The sequence below is a fragment of the Mustela putorius genome, unplaced genomic scaffold (assembly GCF_011764305.1).
Source record: "Mustela putorius furo isolate JIRA1106 unplaced genomic scaffold, ASM1176430v1.1 tig00000139_pilon_pilon_pilon, whole genome shotgun sequence".
Classification (NCBI taxonomy): domain Eukaryota; kingdom Metazoa; phylum Chordata; class Mammalia; order Carnivora; family Mustelidae; genus Mustela; species Mustela putorius.
The window spans coordinates 9,266,396-9,286,209 of record NW_025421293.1 but is presented as its reverse complement, the minus strand read 5'-3'; the positions used below and the strand labels follow the sequence as shown (position 1 = coordinate 9,286,209).

Genomic DNA, 19,814 nt, shown 5'->3' with positions numbered 1-19,814 from the left:
TGGGTGGCTCAGTGGGTTAAGCCTCTGCCTTTGGCTCAGGTCATGATCCCGGAGTCCAGGGATCGAGTCCCGCATTGGGCTCTCTGCTCAGCAGGGGGCCTGCTTCCCTCTCTCTCTCTCTCTCTCTCTCTGCCTGCCTCTCTGCCTACTGGTGATCGCTGTCAAATAGATAAATAAAATCTTTGAATAAATAAATAAATAAAAAGCAAAAAATAGGGGCGCATGGATGGCTCAGTGGATTAAAGCCTCTGCTTCGGCTCAGGTCATGATCCCAGGGTCCTAGGATCGAGCCCTGGATCGGGCTCTCTGCTCAGTGGGGTGCTGGCTTCCTCCTATCTGCCTGCCTCTCTGCCTACTTGTGATCTCTGTCAAATAAATAAATAAAATCTTGAAAAAAAAAAAGCGCAAAAAATATAGAATGCCTCTTGTTCGCACCGAACTTTACACGTGTTTTGGATTGTTGTATTTGAAATCCCCGTCCACCATCGAGGTGGAAAGACCGTTCTAAGCAACTAAAATATTTCTCGGGGAAATAAGTGGAGCGGGCAAGGTTTGGGTCTGAAAGCGGGAAGAAGAGGGAAGAGGACAGGACTATCGTATGTCGGAAGGCCCTTCCCTGGGACCATCCTGTGGAAGGGCTCCCCACTTCCACATTCCTGCTTCACTGCGATGTTCTGAGTAGGTACTGAGACTCAAGTCACACTCACTGATCTGTCTTAACTGCGATGCCTGTGGAAACATGACCCACAACTGACTGAAATATTCCAAATGCCAAAGAATGTAGTTTCAGGGCAATGGAAGGAACCAATCAACCAACCAACCAACCAACCAACCAACCAACCAAAACAGCCAGGCAGGAGCCATGTCAGAACAGTGGGACTTTATTTCTGTGGATCCTTTGGTGTCGGATCAGGTGTGGACTCTGTCTAAAGCTCTCCCCACATTCAAGACATTTATAAGGCTTTTCTCCAGTGTGGGTCCTCTGGTGTGTAATGAGGGTTGCGCTCTGACTGAAGCGTTTCCCACACACCGAACACGCGTACGGCTTCTCGCCAGTGTGGACTCTCTGATGTTTAGAGAGGTCTGAGCACCGTTTGAAGCTCTTCTCACACTCTTCACACGTATAGGGTCTCTCCCCCTTATGAATCCTCTGGTGTCTGAAACGGTTGGAAGTGCGGCAGGTTTCCCCACATTCGTTACACTTGAAGTGTTTCTCTCCCACGTGGATTCTCTGGTGCCGGTTGAGGTGGGAGCTCTGTCTGAAGCTATCCCCACATTTGGGGCAGGTGTAGGGCTTCTCACCCGTGTGTGTCCTCTGGTGTTTAATCAGGGCGGCACTCTGGCTGAAGCTCTTCCCGCATTCCTGGCACTCGTAGGGTTTCTCCCCCGTGTGGATTCGCTGGTGTTTAAAAAGGTCAGAACGCTGTTTGAAACCCTTCTCACAGTGGTCACATCTGTAAGGCTTTTCTTCACGGAACTGCCGCTGGGTCTCAGAAAGACGTGCCCTGCGGGAATGTCCCTCAATGGCGACAGAGCCCTGAGGTTTCGCCCTCTGACGTTTTACCAGGTCTCGGCATTCTTTCCAACTGTCCCCCTGTTCGTTCCCATTAATGGGCCTCTCCGCTGTCTGGATGTGTGGACAAGGAAGAAAGTTTGAAGTCAGGGCACTGTTGGCAAATTCATTATTTTTAGAGTCTCCCTCTTCTGTGGAACCATTCTTGAGATCTATGGTGCTGGAGAGTCCTTCCTCTTCAGGAGAATTTTCAAGTTTCAGATTTTCTACCCTGTTCTCATGGGTATCACCATACCTAGAAAACGGGGGACCCTTCCTGTGGAACCCTTCTTGTAGCTGCCCCTTTGGCTCTACTTCTTCTAAAACTTCTTGCTTTGGAATAAATTCTTTGTTCTCAGTTCTGGTTTCCAAACCTGAAATGTGAAAAAGAAAGGAAAAATGGCTGACATGTCTTCCCTGCACAGGAGTGACACGTATAAGCAGCTGCAGTAAAATACCCCCCTCAAAACCCTTTTCATATTCTCCATGAGCCACTCCTCAAGTTAAATTATTTTAATCCATCTGCCAGATGGGCTCATATTTAGCAGTATAAACCGCATTCCTTTCCTTTTATACCTGCGCCGACACCCACAACCCATCTCTTTCCCCTGCCCATTTCACTGTTACAGGAGGCAGTGTCATAACAGAGGCACATCTGGAAAGATTGTCAAGAAGGACAGGACAGGCCTGAATGGATGGATGAATGGATGGATGGTTTAACAAGGGAAATTCTACTCATGTGATGAGTTATCGTAACAGACACACCACGTGCCTCCAATGTCTGGAGGCATGGTCCGCGTGGGACACAGATCTTGGACTGACTCAAAGTTTACAGGGGAGCAGTCCAGCCACCCAATCCAGAATATCTGAAGTTGACACTCCAGGGAGACTGAATCAGATAAATTCTGAGTTGGGGACGTCAGGCACGACTGAGAACAGAGGGTGGGGACCACTTGCCGATCAGGAGAATCAAGTGAAAAAGGACACACAATTGGGAGAACCTTCGCGCACTGTCGGCTGCTCCTGCCCCAATCCTGGAGCTCCAACGCGGACATCCTCCAGGCAGAAAGGGAAGGGATGTCACTGGTTTTATTCCCTCTTATGTCCCCAATACCGAGAACAGCACCTGGCTTACTGCAGACACTCAAAATATTTGTTGAATAAATCCCTCTGTGGTAAAACTTGCCAGTCCAGGCCTGAAATATGGGAATTCCCAAATAAAACAGCACCCAACAGCCAAAGCAATGCTGAGAAAGAACAAATTACAACATCAGATTTTAAGATATACTACACATCTGTAGTAATCAAAATAGCATGGTACTGGCACAGAAACAGAATAAAGCGCCCAGAAATAAACCCACACTTGTGTGGTCAATTACTTGATGACAAACGAAGCAGGAATATACAATGCGGAAAAGGCAGTCTCTTTAATAAACCATACTGCCAAAACCAGACAGCTACACATAAATGAGTGAAGCTGGACCACTTTCTAACACCGTAAACAAAAATAAATACAAAATAAATACAAAATTAAAGACCTAAATGTGAGATCTGACACCATAAAGATCCTAGAAGAGAGTATCAGCAGCAATTTCTCTGAATTGGCTGTTTTCTACACATGGCTCCCGAGGCAAGGGAAACAAGAGCAAAAATAAGCTATTGGGATTATGTAAAATAAAAAAAAGCTTTTGCAGAGGGTACTTAGCTGGCTTATTTGGTGGAACATGTGACTCTTGATATCAGGGTTGTGGGTTTGAGCCCCAGGCTGGGTGTACAAAATTACTTAAACATAAAATCTTAAAAAAAAAAAAAGAAAGAAAGAAAGAAAGGAAAAAAGCTTTGGGGACACCTGGGTGGCTCAGTCGGTTAAGCATCCAAGTGTTGATTTTTTGACTCAGGGTTTTGATCTCAGGGTTGTGAGTTCAAGACCCATGCTGGGCAAAGAGTTTACTTTTAAGAAAACCCCAACAGGGGCGCCTGGGTGGCTCAGTGGGTTAAGCCGCTGCCTTCGGCTCAGGTCATGATCTCAGGGTCCTGGGATCGAGTCCCACATCGGGCTCTCTGCTCAGCAGGCAGCCTGCTTCCTCCTCTCTCTCTGCCTGCCTCTCTGCCTACTTGTGATCTCTCTGTCAAATAAATAAATAAAATCTTTATTAAAAAAAAAAAAAGAAAACCCCAACAACTTAATAAATTAAAAACAAATAAATAAATGAAATGAGTCAGACTGAGAAAGACAAATACCATATGATTCCACTCCTAAGTAAAATCTAAAGAAAAATAAACAAACAAAAAGCAGAATCAGACCTGTAAACATAGAGAACAAACTGATGGTTGCCAGGAGGGAGAGGGTAGGGGCACTTAGCAAAATGGGTGAAGGGGAGAGGGAGATACAGGCTTCCAGTTAGGGAGGAAGTCACCAGAATAAAAGGCACAGCATGAGAAAGATTGTCGACAATATTGTAATAGGATCTAATGTAATGGGACAGATGGTAGCTACATTGTGAACAGAGCATAATGTATCAACTTGTCAAATCACTATGCTCTACACCTGAAACTAGTGTCATATTTGTGTGCCAACTGTACTCAAAAATAAAAAACAAAAAAACTGCACAGCACCAGACGACTGACCCTATATCGAAGACTACCAGGTCACAATCCTACCCCAAAACAGAGTTTTCAGTCAGAATTCTTATGTTTGGGGGTACCTGGGTGGGTCAGTTGTTAAGCGTCTGCCTTCAGCTCAGGTCATGATCCCAGGGTCCTGGAATTGAGGCCCGCATCAGGCTCCCTCTCCTACTCCCCCTGCTTCTGTTCCCTCTCTCATTGTGTTTCTCTTCGTCAAATAAATAAATAAAATCTTTAAAAAATATATTTTTTAAAGAAGATTTTATTTATTTATTTGACAGAGAGAGATTACAAGTAGGCAGAGAGAGAGAGAGGAGGAGGAAGCAGGCTCCCTGCTGAGCAGAGAGCCCAATGCGGGGTTCGATCCCACAACCCTGAGATCATGACCTGAGCCAAAGGCAGAGGCTTTAACCCACTAAGCCACCCAGGCGCTCCTTAAAAAAAGGTTTTATTTAATTATTTGACAGAGAGATGGAGCACAAGTAGGCAGAGCAGCAGGCAGAGGGAGAGGGAAAGCAGACTCTCCCCTGAGCAGGGAGATCGATGTGGGACTTGATCCCAGGCAGGCAGACGCTTAACAACTGAGCCACCCAGGCACCCCTGGTATTTTCCTAAGATTGGAAAAACACAAACCACATAACAAAAGATTAAAAATCCGACAGTAGTTGACCCTCAAACAAGGGTTTGAACTGTATAGGCCCACTCATGTGTGGATTTGTTGGTAAAGATGGTACAATACCGAAGGCAAAAAAAAAAAAAAAAAAAAAAGACAATACAGTACTGTAAGGGTCTTTTCTCTTCCTTATGATTTTCTTAAGAACACTTCCTTTTTTCTAGCCCACTTTAAAGTAACAATATAGGGCGCCTGGGTGGCTCAGTGGGTTAAGCCTCTGCCTTTGGCTCAGGTCATGATCCCAGGGGCCTGGGATCAAGTCCCACATCGGGCTCTCTGCTCAGCAGGGAGCCTGCTTCTCCTCATGTCTCTCTGTCTGTCTCTCTGCCTACTTGTGATCTATCTGTCAAATAAGTAAAAATAAAATCTTAAAAAAAATTAAAGTAACAATATAGTATGTATTACACATAACATATAAAATATGTGTTAATTGACAGTTTATGTTACCCATAAGGCTTCCAGTCAATGGTAGACTATGAGTAAGTTTTTGGGGAGTTAAAAGTTATATGTGGATTTCTGGCTGTGGGGGGAAGGGGCTGGTGCCCCTAACCCCTGCATGTACAAGTCAACCAGATATTAAAATTTTTAAATTCTACATAACTAGAGATGTCATTGTGAAAAGCCACTTATATAACCAGTAAAACAACAAAGAGTTAATATAAAAAATACAAAGAACTGCCAAAAAACAATTAAAAAATAGTAACACAGGAAAGGAAGGGAGATAGGATGTAAATAGGCAATTCGTAGAAAGTCCAAAATAAAAATCTGGAAAGATATTTAAGCCATTAGGAAACAGGAAAATGGGGGCGCCTGGGTGGCTCAGTGGGTTAAAGCCTCTGCCTTCGGCTCAGGTCATGATCCCAGGGTCATGGGATCGAGCCCCGCATCGGGCTCTCTGCTCAGCGGGTAGCCTGCTTCCTCATCTCTCTCTGCCTGCTTCTCTGCCTACTTGTGATCTCTGTCTGTCAAATAAATAAATAAAATCTTTAAAAAAAAAAAAAAAAAAGGAAACAGGAAAATGCAAGTTAAAATAATAAGATACCATTCGTTCTTTAATCCACCTAGTATTTATTGAGCACCTACTATATGCCAACCACTATTCCAAGTGCTTGGGATATGCTAGAACCAAGCAGACAAAATCCCCCCTCCCTTGTGGAGTTTACAGTCTAGAAGGGGTGGTCAGACAACAAAATGAGCATAAAAGATATTCTCTAAGAAGTCAGAGGATGATGAATGCTGTGGACCAAGTTGAGGAAGGTAAGGGATCGGTCAGCAACATGGGAGAAGGAGACGATGGAAGGCAAACTGTGGTATCAAAACACGATGGTCAGGTCAGGCCTCACTGAAGACGGAGATCTGAGCAAAGACTTGAAACAAGTCAAGGAGTCTGCTTAGTGGAGAAGTGGAGGAAGATTATTCCAAGGAGAGGTATCAAACAGAGAAGCAACAGGATACAGTACGCCCACCATGTTCCAGGAGCACAAGGTCAGTGGGGCTGAAGCATAGTGAGCGAGGGGCACAGTCGGAGAGGGGTGGGCAGGGTGACAGGGCCTTGTCGCATTAGGCTTTTACTCTGTGTGAAATAGAGAGCCACTGCAGGTTCGGAGCAGATGTGTGATGGAATATTTCAAAAGGCACAGTGAGCTACTGCGTCACGACATCATGCCATCAGCTGAACCCCAAATGTTGACAAGGATGCAGAGAAAGAATTCTCACATATTGCTGGTAAGAGCCCAAACTGGTTACAGTCCTTCTGAACAGCAAAATGGGCAAACATGCCTAAATCTATTCTCTTTAGGTGTTCCTATAAATGAACACGGAATGATTCAATGTTTGATGTAATGCTATTTGTAATGGTGAAAAACTAGAAGCTTTGATGTCCATTGATAGGACAGTGGATAAATGAATTCTGGACTATTCATACAATGAAATATACCAGTGTTAAAATGAATGAATAAGGGATGCCTGGGTGGCTCAGTCGGTTAGGTTGCTGCCTTTGGCTCAGGTCACAATCCCAGGGTCCTGAGATCGAGTCCCACATCAGGCTCCTTGCTCTGCAGGGAGGCTGCTTCTCTCTCCGCCTCTGCCTGCCACTCTGCCTGCGTATGTGCATGCTCGTGCGCTCTCTCTCTCTCTCTCACAAATAAATAAATAAATAAATAAAATCTTAAAAAAAGAAAAAAGAAAAGAAAAAAAGAATGAATGAGAGCTACATGTGTTGACATGGATAAATACCAGAAATATAATGTAGGCCAAAAAATAAATAAAAAAGGCAAGGTGCAAATGAATCATACAGGAATATATTAACATATTTAAATATTAAATTTGTTAAACCTGGGTGGTAGATACACAGATGCCCATTATATTTTCTGTATTTTTCTATGTATTTTATTTAAAACAAATGAAAATAGGGGTGCCTGGGAGGCTCAATAGGTTAAAGCCTCTGCCTTCAACTCAGGTCTTTTTTTTTTTTTTTTTCTTAAAGATTTTATTTATTTATTTGTCATAGAGAGAGAAGCGAGAGCAAGCACAGGCAGACAGAGTGGCAGGCAGAGGCAGAGGGAGAAGCAGGCTTCCTGCCAAGCAAGGAGCCCGATGTGGGACTCGATCCCAGAACGCTGGGATCATGACCTGAGCCGAAGGCTGCCACTTAACCAACTGAGCCACCCAGGTGTCCCTCAACTCGGGTCTTGATCCTATGGTTCTGGGATCGAGGCCCCCATTGGGCTCTCTGCTCAGCAGGGAGCCTGCTTCCTCCTCTCTGCCTGCCCCTCTGCCTACTTGTGAGCTCTGTCTGTCCAATAAATAAAATCTTTAAAAACAAACAACAAAAAAAAAAAAAAAGAAAAGAAAAGAAAGAAAGAAAAGAAAAAGCTGAATCTAGCACCTAACAATATAGAACAGCAAGGTCCTGTTGGGTCACAAAAGAGACAATAGCTCTCAACCTGTCTGTGTGACCGGCCCTCCACAAATCACACACAGCTTGAAACGAAGTCAGCACTTACTCGGAGAGACCGATGAGACCGTGTTTCTGCAGTCCTTCAGGGCGTTCTCCCGGCAGAAGTTCCTCTGAGCTGGGTCCAGGTGGTCCCACGCCTCCCATGTTAGAGACAAAGCCACATTGTCAACCATCACCAACTCCTGAAATGACACGAGACCTCCACTCAGCGCCTGCTGTTCCAGGACAGTGTAAGTGACCACTCATCTCCGGATGAAGCCGGACTCCAGAGTAGTCTGCACACACTGAGCAGGAAGCCCTGGGAATCAAGTAACAACCAGGACTGTTGAGTCTTTTCCAGCGAGTCTTGGACTGACTGGAGTTTCAAAGTAAGAAAGAGGCTGAAATTCTCCTGCAATCCTGAAAAGCCTTTCTGTGGACTGTTTACAATAATGTGGAGAAAGAGCAAAATATTCATTTGAGTTACATCACTGTGATTAATCAAAATGGAAATCTGATATGGATTAAAAATATACAGGCAACCAGGAAGTCCCAAATTCCATTGCTGACTCCGAGGCTTGCTCACCTCATGTGTGAAATGCATACAAATAATTTAAGAAGATTAGGGCAGCTCACTGACAGCAGATGTTCAACGACATTTACTTTCCCTTCCCAGGACCATTGCCCTATAAGATAATTAACCAGCAAGATGATCTTTTGTGCTAGCTTATTTAAATCTAAGTTGACCATTCTCAGAGGGTAAAACCACAGTTCTTAGAAAGGGAAGGTTCCAACACTGTTGTGGGGAGATATCAGTCCAGGCTTCAGTGATGGGTCACAAATTGACTCCAAGGATCTCTCACTAAACAACAGAAAAAAGAAATATATTTTTAAATTTTCTGTGTGTTGTTTTGATAGCTTTAAATTTTATTTCCTTTTTCTTTTTTTTTTTCTGGCTAGGGAGACTGCCCTTCCCAGGGCTAGTCAATTCTTTGAGCAAAAGGCTCAGCCAGAGGCCTCTGGGTGGCTCAGTGGGTTAAGCCTCTGCCTTCAGCTCAGGTCATGATCTCAGGGTCCTGGGATCGAGCCCCTCATTGGGCTCTCTGCTCAGCAGGGAGCCTGCTTCCTCCTCTCTCTCTGCCTGCCTCTCAGCCTGCTTGTGATCTCTCTTTCTCTGTCCATTTAAAAAAAAAAAAAAAAACCTTAAAAGGAAAAAAGACTTAGCCAATGCTATTTAATCTCAAGCCATACCTCCCCTACCTGGCCTGTATACCCTAGGAGGTAACACTCCTTTACCTTCATCACCCTAGAAGCAGGTATCAGGCCAACTACAGACCAGCCCTATAGGTTAGAGCCTGTTAAAATTATTAAAATTATTCAAACCAACCAATTCTAAAGTGTTCCCCTGCCCTGCCTTGTCTTTCCTTGAGAAACCTCAGTATAGACAAATAGGCTTTGGCCTAAACCTTCCCCTTGCTCCAGTGTTCTGCCTCCTCACCACCCGTGCTGTCCTTCCCAAGCAGCTCTGAATGTCATGCTGTGCCTCCTGTTTCTAAGATCTGAGTATAATAAAACTTGTTTTCTCCTGACCCTTGCCTCGGCTTCCTTGTAAATGAAAATCATACTCCTTCCTGTATGTCTCTTCTACTCTCAGTACTCTGAATACTTTCACCCCAACACCCCTTCACTTCTGACACCAGATGTAGGGGTTCTCATATATCCGGGAATTCTGTAATACAAGCTGGGTATCCTAAAGTTTAACTCATTTCTGGTATTATCTATCTGGATATAAACTCAGATCCCACAGGTTAAAGGCGGGGTCCCACAAGACTATATTCTCTCCTCTCAACTTTGGAAGCAGCAGGTCTCCAGGTTACCCACTATTTCTGACTTGACCATAAATCAGGGATTCCCAAGATCTCCCTCTACCAATGTGACTCTTTGCTTGAAAAGCTCACAGTACTTAGGGAAACACTTAAGTTTACCAGTTTATTACAAAAAGATATACTAAAGGATACAGATGAACAGCCAAATGAAAAGATACATAGTGAGGTCTGGGAGGGTCCAGAGAGGAGGAGCTTCTGTCCCCTAAAGAGTTGGGGTTTGTGACCCTCTGGGTACATGGATGTGTTCACCCATAGGAAGCTCTCTGAATCTCATACTGATGAAGTTCTAGAACATAGGCGAGGTTCGGTGGGCTGAGGTCCAGAGCTGATGACCAAGAAAGAATTCTTGAGACATCTTTGGTGCAAAATGGTGGTTTATTAAAGCACGGGACAGGACCCGTGGGCAGGAAGAGCTGCAGCTGCCCCGGGTGGTGAGGGATGGCAGGTTACTGGTTTCAATGGAGTTTTCATATGCTAAAGAGGGCCTACAAGGTGCCAGGATATTGGAGGCCTTGCCCCTTTGGCTTGATCAATGTTGTCTTTAGGCCAGCCATTAACATCAAGATAGGAGATTTTTGGTGGGATGTCACAATCCTGTATCAATCATCTTTGTTATTAGAAGAGATTTAACTACATTTACATTCCCTTCTACCTCAGCCTCCTTCAGTTTTGTTTACGGTGGGGAGGGAGACATTAGGGCTTGAGGAACTGAGTTATTTGCGTCTGGAAATTGTGCTATTTATAAGGTAACTTCTTTGTCGATCTCTAGGACATTTGTAAGCCAAGGGAAACTCTGTCTTGCAGGATGTGATCTCTGCAAGTTAACTATTTGTTTCTCATTTATGGCCGTCAGGGGTGCCTGAGGAATGTCACACACATTACCGAGGGGAGCAGGTGGAGAGGGGGCTGCAAAGTGCCAGCTTTTGCTTTGTCTTCAGCCAGTCTCCTGCTCCCTCATCAATACTGTTTGGACTTTTTATGGAGGCTTCATCACATAGATATAATCACTTAATTCCCCATCTCCCCTCTGCCCAGTACCATTATCAACTGTGGGGGGGGGCTGTCGCTAAACTTCTAAAAAGTAAAACAAAGTGGTGGAGAACTGCTGCTCTAGCCTAAGTAGTTAACGACATCAAGGCACGTTCCATCTGACATCTTTCTTCCCCCAAATAATCTAGTTAGACTGGAGGGTGTCTTCCAATGGGTAAACAATGCCCCCACGTTGATTTTGTGCTCAGAGGTCGATAACTGATATCATTTCCTGGATAGGTTTATACCTGTCACGGTTTCCTTACGAAAAGAAATTTCCATGCACACCCTGAAGTTAGGACAAAGCATAGTTAGGAAAGAAGGTCTGAAACTCAGCATCCCGGCCGCCAGAACACTTTGACTCCTCACCTGGGGTGAAGCCCCATCCAGCGCTCTCTGAAAAGCGCGCACCGCCGCCGCAGCCTTCTCCCCGCTCTGCGGGCAGCACCTCCGCACCCAGGCCTGGAGCTCCTGGGGCAGGATGCTCAGGAACTGCTCCAGCACCAGCAGCTCCAGGATCTGCTCCTTTGAGTGCATCTCGGGTCTCAGCCACCGGCGACAAAGTTCCCGAAGCCGGTTCAGCGCCTCTTCGGGTCCAGCCACCTCCTGGTAACGGAACCGCCGAAAACGCTGTCGCGACTTTTCCGGATCCTGACAGTCCCCGGACGGGTCGGGCTCCTGACCTTCGGGAGAGTCTTCCTCCACTTTCACTATCAAAAGTCCATCACGCAGAGACGGCGCGCCCACCCTCGACCTCGCAGCTGCCATCCAGGCTCCTGCCTCAGCGTCAGTGACTTGACTCGCGGTCAAGCTCGAGCTCATCGTCCTCTGGCGCGCGCTCGACTTTCCCGGAGTTCTGCCTTGAGGTGACAAAGACAGCAAACCCTACAAAAAGCCCCGGAACTCATCAGCCTTCCCCAGAACAGCAGCTTCCGATTAACCGGTCCCCAGCAGGGCCCTACTCTGCCCGGCCCACTCCGATACTCCTCCCACCCGCAGGTATTCCACCCACAACCCGCCTCGCCCGGCGACAAAAAAGTACTAAAAAAAGAGCCCGGAAGTGCGTCACCAACTTCCGGCGGTGCCCTCCCTCCCCGGCATTTCCTGGGCCTCTCTAGGCGCCCGGGAGGAGTGAGGTCCATCTCTATGGTGTGCCCTTCTGCCCCTTCCACAGGTACTTTGTGTGTGTACCCTCCTGGAGGAGTTTGCAGTCGCTGAGCTCAATAGAACTAAGTGATACTCTTATTTTACAGCTCGAATGTTATTTTTATTTTTTAAAGATTTTATTTATTTATTTGACAGAGATCACAAGTAGGCAGAGAGGCAGGCAGAGAGAGTGGAGGTGGAAGCAGGCTCCCCACTGAGCAGACAGCCTGATGCGGGACTCGATCCCAGAATCCTGAGATCATGACCTGAGCCGAAGGCAGAGGCTTTAACCCACTGAGCCACCCAGGTGCACCATCGAATGTTATTTTTAAACACGTTGTCTGTGAAGAAAGTTTTGTAAGTGTTGGGTCCCCCAATAATGGGCCCGTGATTAAAGGAGCGAGACTGATACAAAGCGAAGGTCAAGCAAAGCTTTATTTCGCGCCAAGCATCAGAAATCAGACCGACAGTCAAACAGACAGGTCGGGGCTGCCCCTCCAGAGAGGACGACCCCTCCCTGCTTTCCAGACTAACTTATAGAGCAAAGGCCATGTGGTCGGACCTGGCCACACACAGGAAACTCCACAGTGATGTTAGGCGACCAATTGAATTACAATTTACCCTAGTAAACATTTGAACCAGCCTATCCCACCTTGGTTAGGATTGGTGCCAAAAGGCTCCCAAAGGGCGGGGGCCCATACTCCTTGGTAGCTAGGAGACAGTATGCGCCCCCACTGATTGAATACCTCCACCTGGCCTGACCCACCCTTGTACTTGGACTTTGTTACATGGGACTAGTTTCCAGGACTTGCTTTTAAATAAGTTCCCTTGTGGGGAGCAAGGTCAATTTAAGCTTTACAGCAAAATGGCAGTTCAACCGGGGTGGGGCTGCTCTGGCTGAATAGGCCCTTACATAAGTTTTGCCCTTACATAAGTTTTGATGTAGAAGATTAAAAATCCACCTGTACAGTGAGTGGTAAACCAGCGTCCGTCCACGTGGTACTTGTTGATACAGGAAAGGTTTGTAGGGTACCTGCTACACACCGAGGATTCCTGTCTGACACTAAAATGACAAGACTGAGTAAACATAGTCTCTATCCTCAGCCTCCTAAGAGAGTCAGACACTTAGATCGTTACAGGACAGGGTGGTAAATGCAATATTTTGGCATGTATGGTCAGCCATGGCTGATGGGGAGGGAGGGTACCGTGAAAGACTTCACCTAGGAGATTAAAGCTTAAAATGTCCATAGGGACTGAAGACATAAATTTTTCTAAGGTTTTGTTTATTCGTTTGACTGTAAGGACCTATTTAGCAAGAGGCTTTCATTAAAGTTAAACTGTCCCTGCTTCCCTACGCCCAGGGGATTCACGTAAAAGCAAGTCCTGGAAACCAGCTTCAGGTAACAAAAGCCCAGACAGAAAGGTGGGTCAGGCCAGGTGGAGACATCCGTTCAGTAGGGGGTTGCTTATGGTCTCCCTAGCTACCAAGGAGTAGGAGCCCCCACCCTTTGGGAACCCTTTTTGGCGCCAATCCTAATCAAGGTGAAATAGGCTGGGTCAAATGTCTACTAGGGTAAATTGTAACTCGATTGGCCACCTAGCATCACTATGGAGTTTCCTGTGTGTGTTACAATCTCATTGGTCACCTGTGTGTGGCCAGGCCCTGACCGCATGGTTTTTGCCCTTAAAAGCTAGACTGTGAAACAGAGAAAGGTCGCCCACTCGTGTAAGAGGTGCGACCCCGGACGCGAAATAAAGCTTTGCTTGACCTTCGCTTTGTATCAGTCTCGCTCCTTTAATCACGGGCCCATTATTGGGGCATAACATGACAGAGAGGGAACACAAGCAGGGGGAGCAGGAGAGGGAGAAGTAGGTTCCCCAATGAGCAGAGAGCCCTCTCGCACCCATGGGGCTGGATCCCAGGACCCTGGGATCAATACCTGAGCCAAAGTCAGACACTTAATCGACTGAGCCACCCAGGTGCCCCTGTGTTGACCTCAGCAGAAATCAAGAGTCCGTTCTCAGCCACCCAGGCACCCCTTAATGTTCATTTCTAATGAAACTTCACTTTCTTCCTTAATCATGAAAAATTTCCATGAAGCGTTTATTTCAGGAATTAGGTAGCATGATGACTTAATTTTCATCTCCTCCAAGGAAAGTTTTTTTTTTAATTTATTTTTATTTCTATTTTTAAAAGATTTTTACTTATTTATTTGACAGAGATCACAAGTAGGCAGAGAGAGAGGAGGAAGCAGACTCCCCGCTTGAGCAGAGAGCCCGATGCGGGGCTCGATCCCAGTGATGAGGGAGCAGGAAGCTGGCTGAGGACAGAGCAAAAGCTGGCACCTTGCACCCCCTCTCCACCTGCTCCCCTCCATATGTGTGGCATTCCTCAGGCACCCCTGACTGCCATAAAATGATAAATAGTTAACTTGCAGGGATCGCAATCCTGCAGAACAGGAATCTCCCTTGCTCTACAGATGTCCTAGAGACCTAAACAGGGAGGTTACCTTATCAATATCACAAATTTCCAGAGGCAAATAACTCTCGGTTCCTGAAGCCCTAATGTCTCCCTCCCACCATAAACTGGAGGAGGCTGAGGTAGAAGGGAATGCAAATGATAGCAGGATCAGAATACCCCACCAAGAATCTCCCAACTATCTTGATGTTAATGCCTGACCTAAAGACGACATTGATCAAGCCATAAGGGCAAGCCCTCCCCCCCAACCCCCCACACCTTGTAGGCCCTCCTTAACATGTGAAAACTCTGTTGAAACCTCCCATCCCTTCCCCTCACCTTCCCCCAACCGCAAGGTATATAACATGCCGACCCTCACAACCCGGGGCAGCAGCTCTTCCTGCCCACGGGTCCTGTCCCCGTGCTTTAATAAACCACCATTTTGCACCAAAGATGTCTCAAGAATTCTTTCTTGGTCATCGGCTCCGGACCTCAGCCCACCGAACCTCACCTAGGTTCTAGAACTTCATCACCAGGACCCTGAGATCATGACCTGAGCCTAACGCAGAGGCTTTAACCCACTGAGCCACCCAGGTGCCTCCAAGGAAAGTTGTTTTGTTTTTTAATATTTTCTGATGTGGCACCAAGCCAAGGTGTACACATACCCACAGGTGACAGGGCTGTATGAGGTTTTGTTTCTCAAACTGTGGGCCACAGACAGCACTGGAACCTCCTGGAAGCCTATTAGAATTGCACAATTTAAGCTTTGCTCCAGACCTCCTGAATCTGATTTTTTTTTCTATTTTTAGAAGATTTTATTTATTTGAAAGAGAGAGAGAGCAGGGAAAAGAGGGTGAAGAAGGGTCTCCACTGAGCAGGGAGCCAAGTGTGGGGCTTAATCCCAGGACGCTGGGGATCATGACCTGAGCCTAAGGCAGAGGTTTAACTGACTGAACCACCCAGGCACCCCAGAATCTGTATTTTAAAAAGATCCCAAGTGACTTGTATACACAAGAATTGCAAAGAAGAGATCAGATGAACTTTTCTGACCAGTACCAAAATTAAATATTTTGTGCAAATAGATTACTAGGACACGTAAATATTTTGTGTGACAATGTGAAACAGAGTTGTGTTTCAGGGGAAAATGTGGAAGGAATGGAGCTCCACCATAGGTATCCTGCCTCCAGGCATTTGAAACTAAACTTTGAGTTTGTAACAGGAATTTTGATCATTTAAAAACTTCATTTAAAAATATTTTATGATGGGGGCGCCTGGGTGGCTCAGCAGGTTAAAGCCTCTGCCTTGATCCCAGAGTCCTGGGATCAGCCCGCTTCGGCTCTCTGCTCAGCGGGGAGCCTGCTTCCCTCCCTCTCTCTCTGCCTTCCTCTCCGCCTACTTGTGATCTCTGCCTGTCAAACAAACAAACAAAAAAATTAATGATGATATTGGGGCACCTGGGTGGCTCAGTGGGTTAAGCCTCTGCCTTCAGCTTAGGTCATGGTCTTGGAGTCCTGGGATTGAGCCCCACATCAAGCTGTCTGCTTAGCAGGGACCCTGCTTCCCCTTCTCTCTCTGCCTGCCTCTCTGCCTACTTGTGATAGCTCTATCAAATAAATAAATAAAATCTTTAAAAATATATTTTATGATGATATCATTTTGACCACTGGACTCTATTATGTGACTGTATCCTCATTATAGTATGTTTGAAAACATAAATACCAAAGACTTATGTAAGTATCATGGAAATAGCTTAACCTTTGCATCCTATATAGTCAGAAAAGTCAGAAGCAGAAAATAATCTAGCTAGTTAATAGAAAAAGATTTTAGGAGGTTTTTTCCTTGCTTCAAGGAACAGAATATAAATAAAAATACAATAATCATGTTTTACATGTTTCAAATCCATTTATACTTCAACAATGTTCAGAAAAGAAATCATACAACTGAAATGCAAAATTCTGTACATTGGTTTAACATTTACATTAAATCATCTGCATTATTTAACAAGTGAAGAATTATCCAAGTTATATATTGTAGGTAAACTCATATTAAAAATTCATCTATTTGGGCCACCTGGGTGGCTCAGTGGGTTCAAGCCTCTGCCTTCGGCTCAGGTCTTGATCCCAGGGTCCTGGGATCGAGTCCCGCTTCGGGCTCTCTGCTTCGCTGGGAGCCTGCTTCCTCCACTCTGCCTGCCTCTCTGACTACTTGTCATCTCTGTCTGTCAAATAAATAAATAAAATCTTTAAAAAAATTAATCTATTTAAATGAGTACAATTAATATCCTGATTTATGAATGCAAAGTCCCAGGTAAGGTCAGAATTCCATATGACATCTTTATGGACTAAAACTTAAATTACAAACTAATGATTTATCCAAAAGTTGTGCAAAAGCACAGGGAGTCAACCCCTACTTTCTGCTTTAGCAACTATGTGGCTAGTTGGGTTCTGTTTTGGTTAGACATCAAGGTGCAGCATGAAAGAGGCAAAGGCAGGTTATTTCAGGATTTATCTTTATGACAAATCCACTTCTAGAGAAACAACTTCATTACTCTCAAGGCTTAGGTTTGTCATTCTCGAAATTTGGAGCAATTTATAATAATTTAAAGACATAACTGGTCCGATGTTTGTATCTGATATCTCCAAATGGTCTGAAAGTTCCTGGAAGGCAGAAACTTTGTATAAGTCTACTTATTCATCTCTGTGGGGATGTCATCACCATTTGGCAGGAAGTCAAAAGTTCTTTTCCCAGTATTTTGGGACAAGGCTTCCACTAGGGCCGGGTGGCCAAGGATGGACAAAGGAATTAAGGACAGAATGCAAATTCCTAAGTTCAGACAAACCTAGCTTCAGGAAATATCCATTTATATAACTAATTATGGAATCTGGAAGTCAATAACAAGAACTGTGAGGGCAGTACAAGCATTTTTCATCCCCTCCCATCAAGGTGGTCTGCTCCCCCGGTGATTACCAGTCAGGTTCTACCAGCTCCTGCCGCTGGGTTGTGTGATTATGGGCTCTAACCACAACATACTGTCTCACCTTTAAAAAATAATTGGAAAAACAACTGAAAAGTAGGGAAAGGATTAATGGAGCCAGAGATAAAAATGAGATTACAAGTGGCCCACTGTAAGCTCCTATGTACTGGCGAAAGATTGCCTACAATTTGGCTCTGAATAGCCTCAGCACCCAATGCAAAAGGAAAACAAGATCAGTTACATGACATGCAGTGTGTCTTGGGTAAAAGCCAACTATTAATAGTAGTAGCTTAGGAGAAATTCAGCTATTTTTTTTAAAGATTTTATTTATTTATTTGACAGAGAGAGATCACAGCAGAGAGGCAGGCAGAGAAAGAGAAAGAGGGAAGCAGGCTCCCTGCTGAGCAGAGAGCCCCACGCGGGACTCGATCCCAGGACCCTGGGATCATGACCTGAGCCGAAGGCAGCGGCTTAACCCACTGAGCCACCCAGGTGCCCCGAAATTCAGCTATTCTTGATACCAAGTGGGAAGATAAATTTCCCATGACTGCCCAGGAAAAGGACACTGTGTGACATAGTGGACAGTATCTGAAGATCTCTGTAATAAGTAAATAAAATTAACGGATTTTAATGCCCTTTCAGTGTTAGCCGATGGCAAGTCCCAAAGCACAAATTCAAAAGAGCTAATTCTGTGAAGGAAGAAAAACAGTGTTGTTTAAGATTCAGCTCTCTGAAGGTCTGGTTTAATATAAAGACAAAATTCAAAGTGCCTACAGCATCGATTTCCAGACCTTTTACTCTGCCATGCAGGCTGTGATGATTATATGTGAAAAGTCCATTTCCAGTACTAACTGGATCATTACCCTTTTCTCTCCTCTTGATAATATCTTATTGTGGTATATTGCAAAAATGGCCACAAAGTAAAACAAAAAGTACAGGAATACGCTTTGCAGTTCCTCCTTTCTAAAAGTGGAGTCTATTTTCCCACCATTTGAATCTGGGCTGATCTTGTGGCTTGATCTGACCAACAGAATGTTGCAGAAGTGACACTGAGTTTCAAGCCTTGGGATCAAGAACCTTCACAACTTCTGGCCTCTTGCTTTTGTAACCTGCCACCACCGAGTGAACAAGTCTAAGTTAGGCTGCTGGGTGATGGAAAACATGTGGCCGGCATGCCTTCTGGAACTCCAACTGACAACCAGCCAGTCCCCAGAAGGAGAAGTGCTTATCTCACCCGCTGCCGACCACAGACCAAAGGAACCCAGCAGAAAAGCCACTCAGCTAAGCGTGGACCAAATGGCCAGCCCACAGAGTCATAAACAAAATAAGCTGTTGCTTTTTTAGGTCACTAAATTTGGTGTGGTTTGTTATGCAACAAAAACTAACAGACACACTTAAAAAAAACAAGAGCAACCAAATTCACAATATTAACAAAAAAGATAAAACGCGGGACGCCTGGGTGGCTCAGTTGGTTAAGCAGCTGCCTTCGGCTCAGGTCATGGTCCCAGCGTCCTGGAATCGAGTCCCACATCGGGCTCCTTGCTCAGCAGGGAGCCTGCTTCTCCCTCTGCCTCTGCCTGCCATTCTGTCTGCCTGTGCTCGCTCTCTCCCTCTCTCTCCCTCTGATAAATAAATTAAAAAAAATCTTAAAAAAAAAGATAAAACGCTTAGGAATGAACATAACAAGCTGTGTACAAAATATATGAAGAAAACTGAAACACTCTTGACGGATCCAAAATTAGGCTTTCCCCCCGCCCCCAGAAACGGAAAAACATACCATGCTCTTGGATAGGAAAATCAACTTCGTAAGAATGTCAATTCTCCCTAAGTGAATATAAGTTAAAACTGATCCCAATAGAGACTTCTCTCTGGAACCAGAAAAACTGAATCTAAAGTTAAATTTGGAAAAGAACTAAAGAAGCAAAAATACTTTGAAGAAGAAACCGAATTGGGGGCATTTGCCCTCAGAGATATTAAAACCAAGGGCGCCTGAATGGCTCAGTCGGTTAAGCATCTGCCTTCCACTCAGGTTATGATCCCAGAGTCCTGGGTTAGGGCTCCTTGCTCAGCGGGGAGCCTGTTTCTCCTCCTCTCTGCCACTCCCCCTGCTTGTGCTCTCTCTCTCTCTGTGCCAAATAAATAAAATCTTAAAAAGAGAGATTAAAACCAAGTATTAATCCTCAATAAATTAAAATACATCATCACAGGGACAGACCATTGCACCAGAGTAGAAAATCTAGAAACAGACCACAAAGCACGAGGATTTAGTGTACGATAAAAGCAGCATCACAAAATCTATGGGAGGTGAAGACACTTTCTCATAAATGAGACAACTGGGTAGCGATTTGGAAAAAAAGTTCGATCTGGGCGCCTGGGTGGCTCAGTGGGTTAAGCCACTGCCTTCGGCTCAGGTCATGATCTCGGGGTCCTGGGATCGAGTCCCGCATCGGGCTCTCTGCTCTGCGGGGAGCCTGCTTCCCTCTCTCTCTCTCTGCCTGCCTCTCTGTCTACTTGTGATCTCTCTCTGTCAAAT

General features: G+C 45.3%; 1 protein-coding gene across 1 annotated transcript; it reads right to left on the bottom strand.

Moving 5' to 3' along the window:
- Positions 1 to 861: 861 nt before the first annotated feature.
- ZNF394 (zinc finger protein 394) lies at positions 862 to 11,752 on the bottom strand. Its single transcript, XM_013047131.2, has 3 exons — positions 11,073 to 11,752; positions 7,856 to 7,991; positions 862 to 1,926 (listed from the first exon to the last, which is right to left on the bottom strand). The coding sequence occupies exons 1-3, from the start codon at positions 11,523 to 11,525 to the stop codon at positions 866 to 868; spliced, it is 1,650 nt and encodes a 549-aa protein (XP_012902585.1). The 5' UTR covers positions 11,526 to 11,752; the 3' UTR covers positions 862 to 865.
- Between the last annotated feature and the right edge of the window lie 8,062 nt (positions 11,753 to 19,814).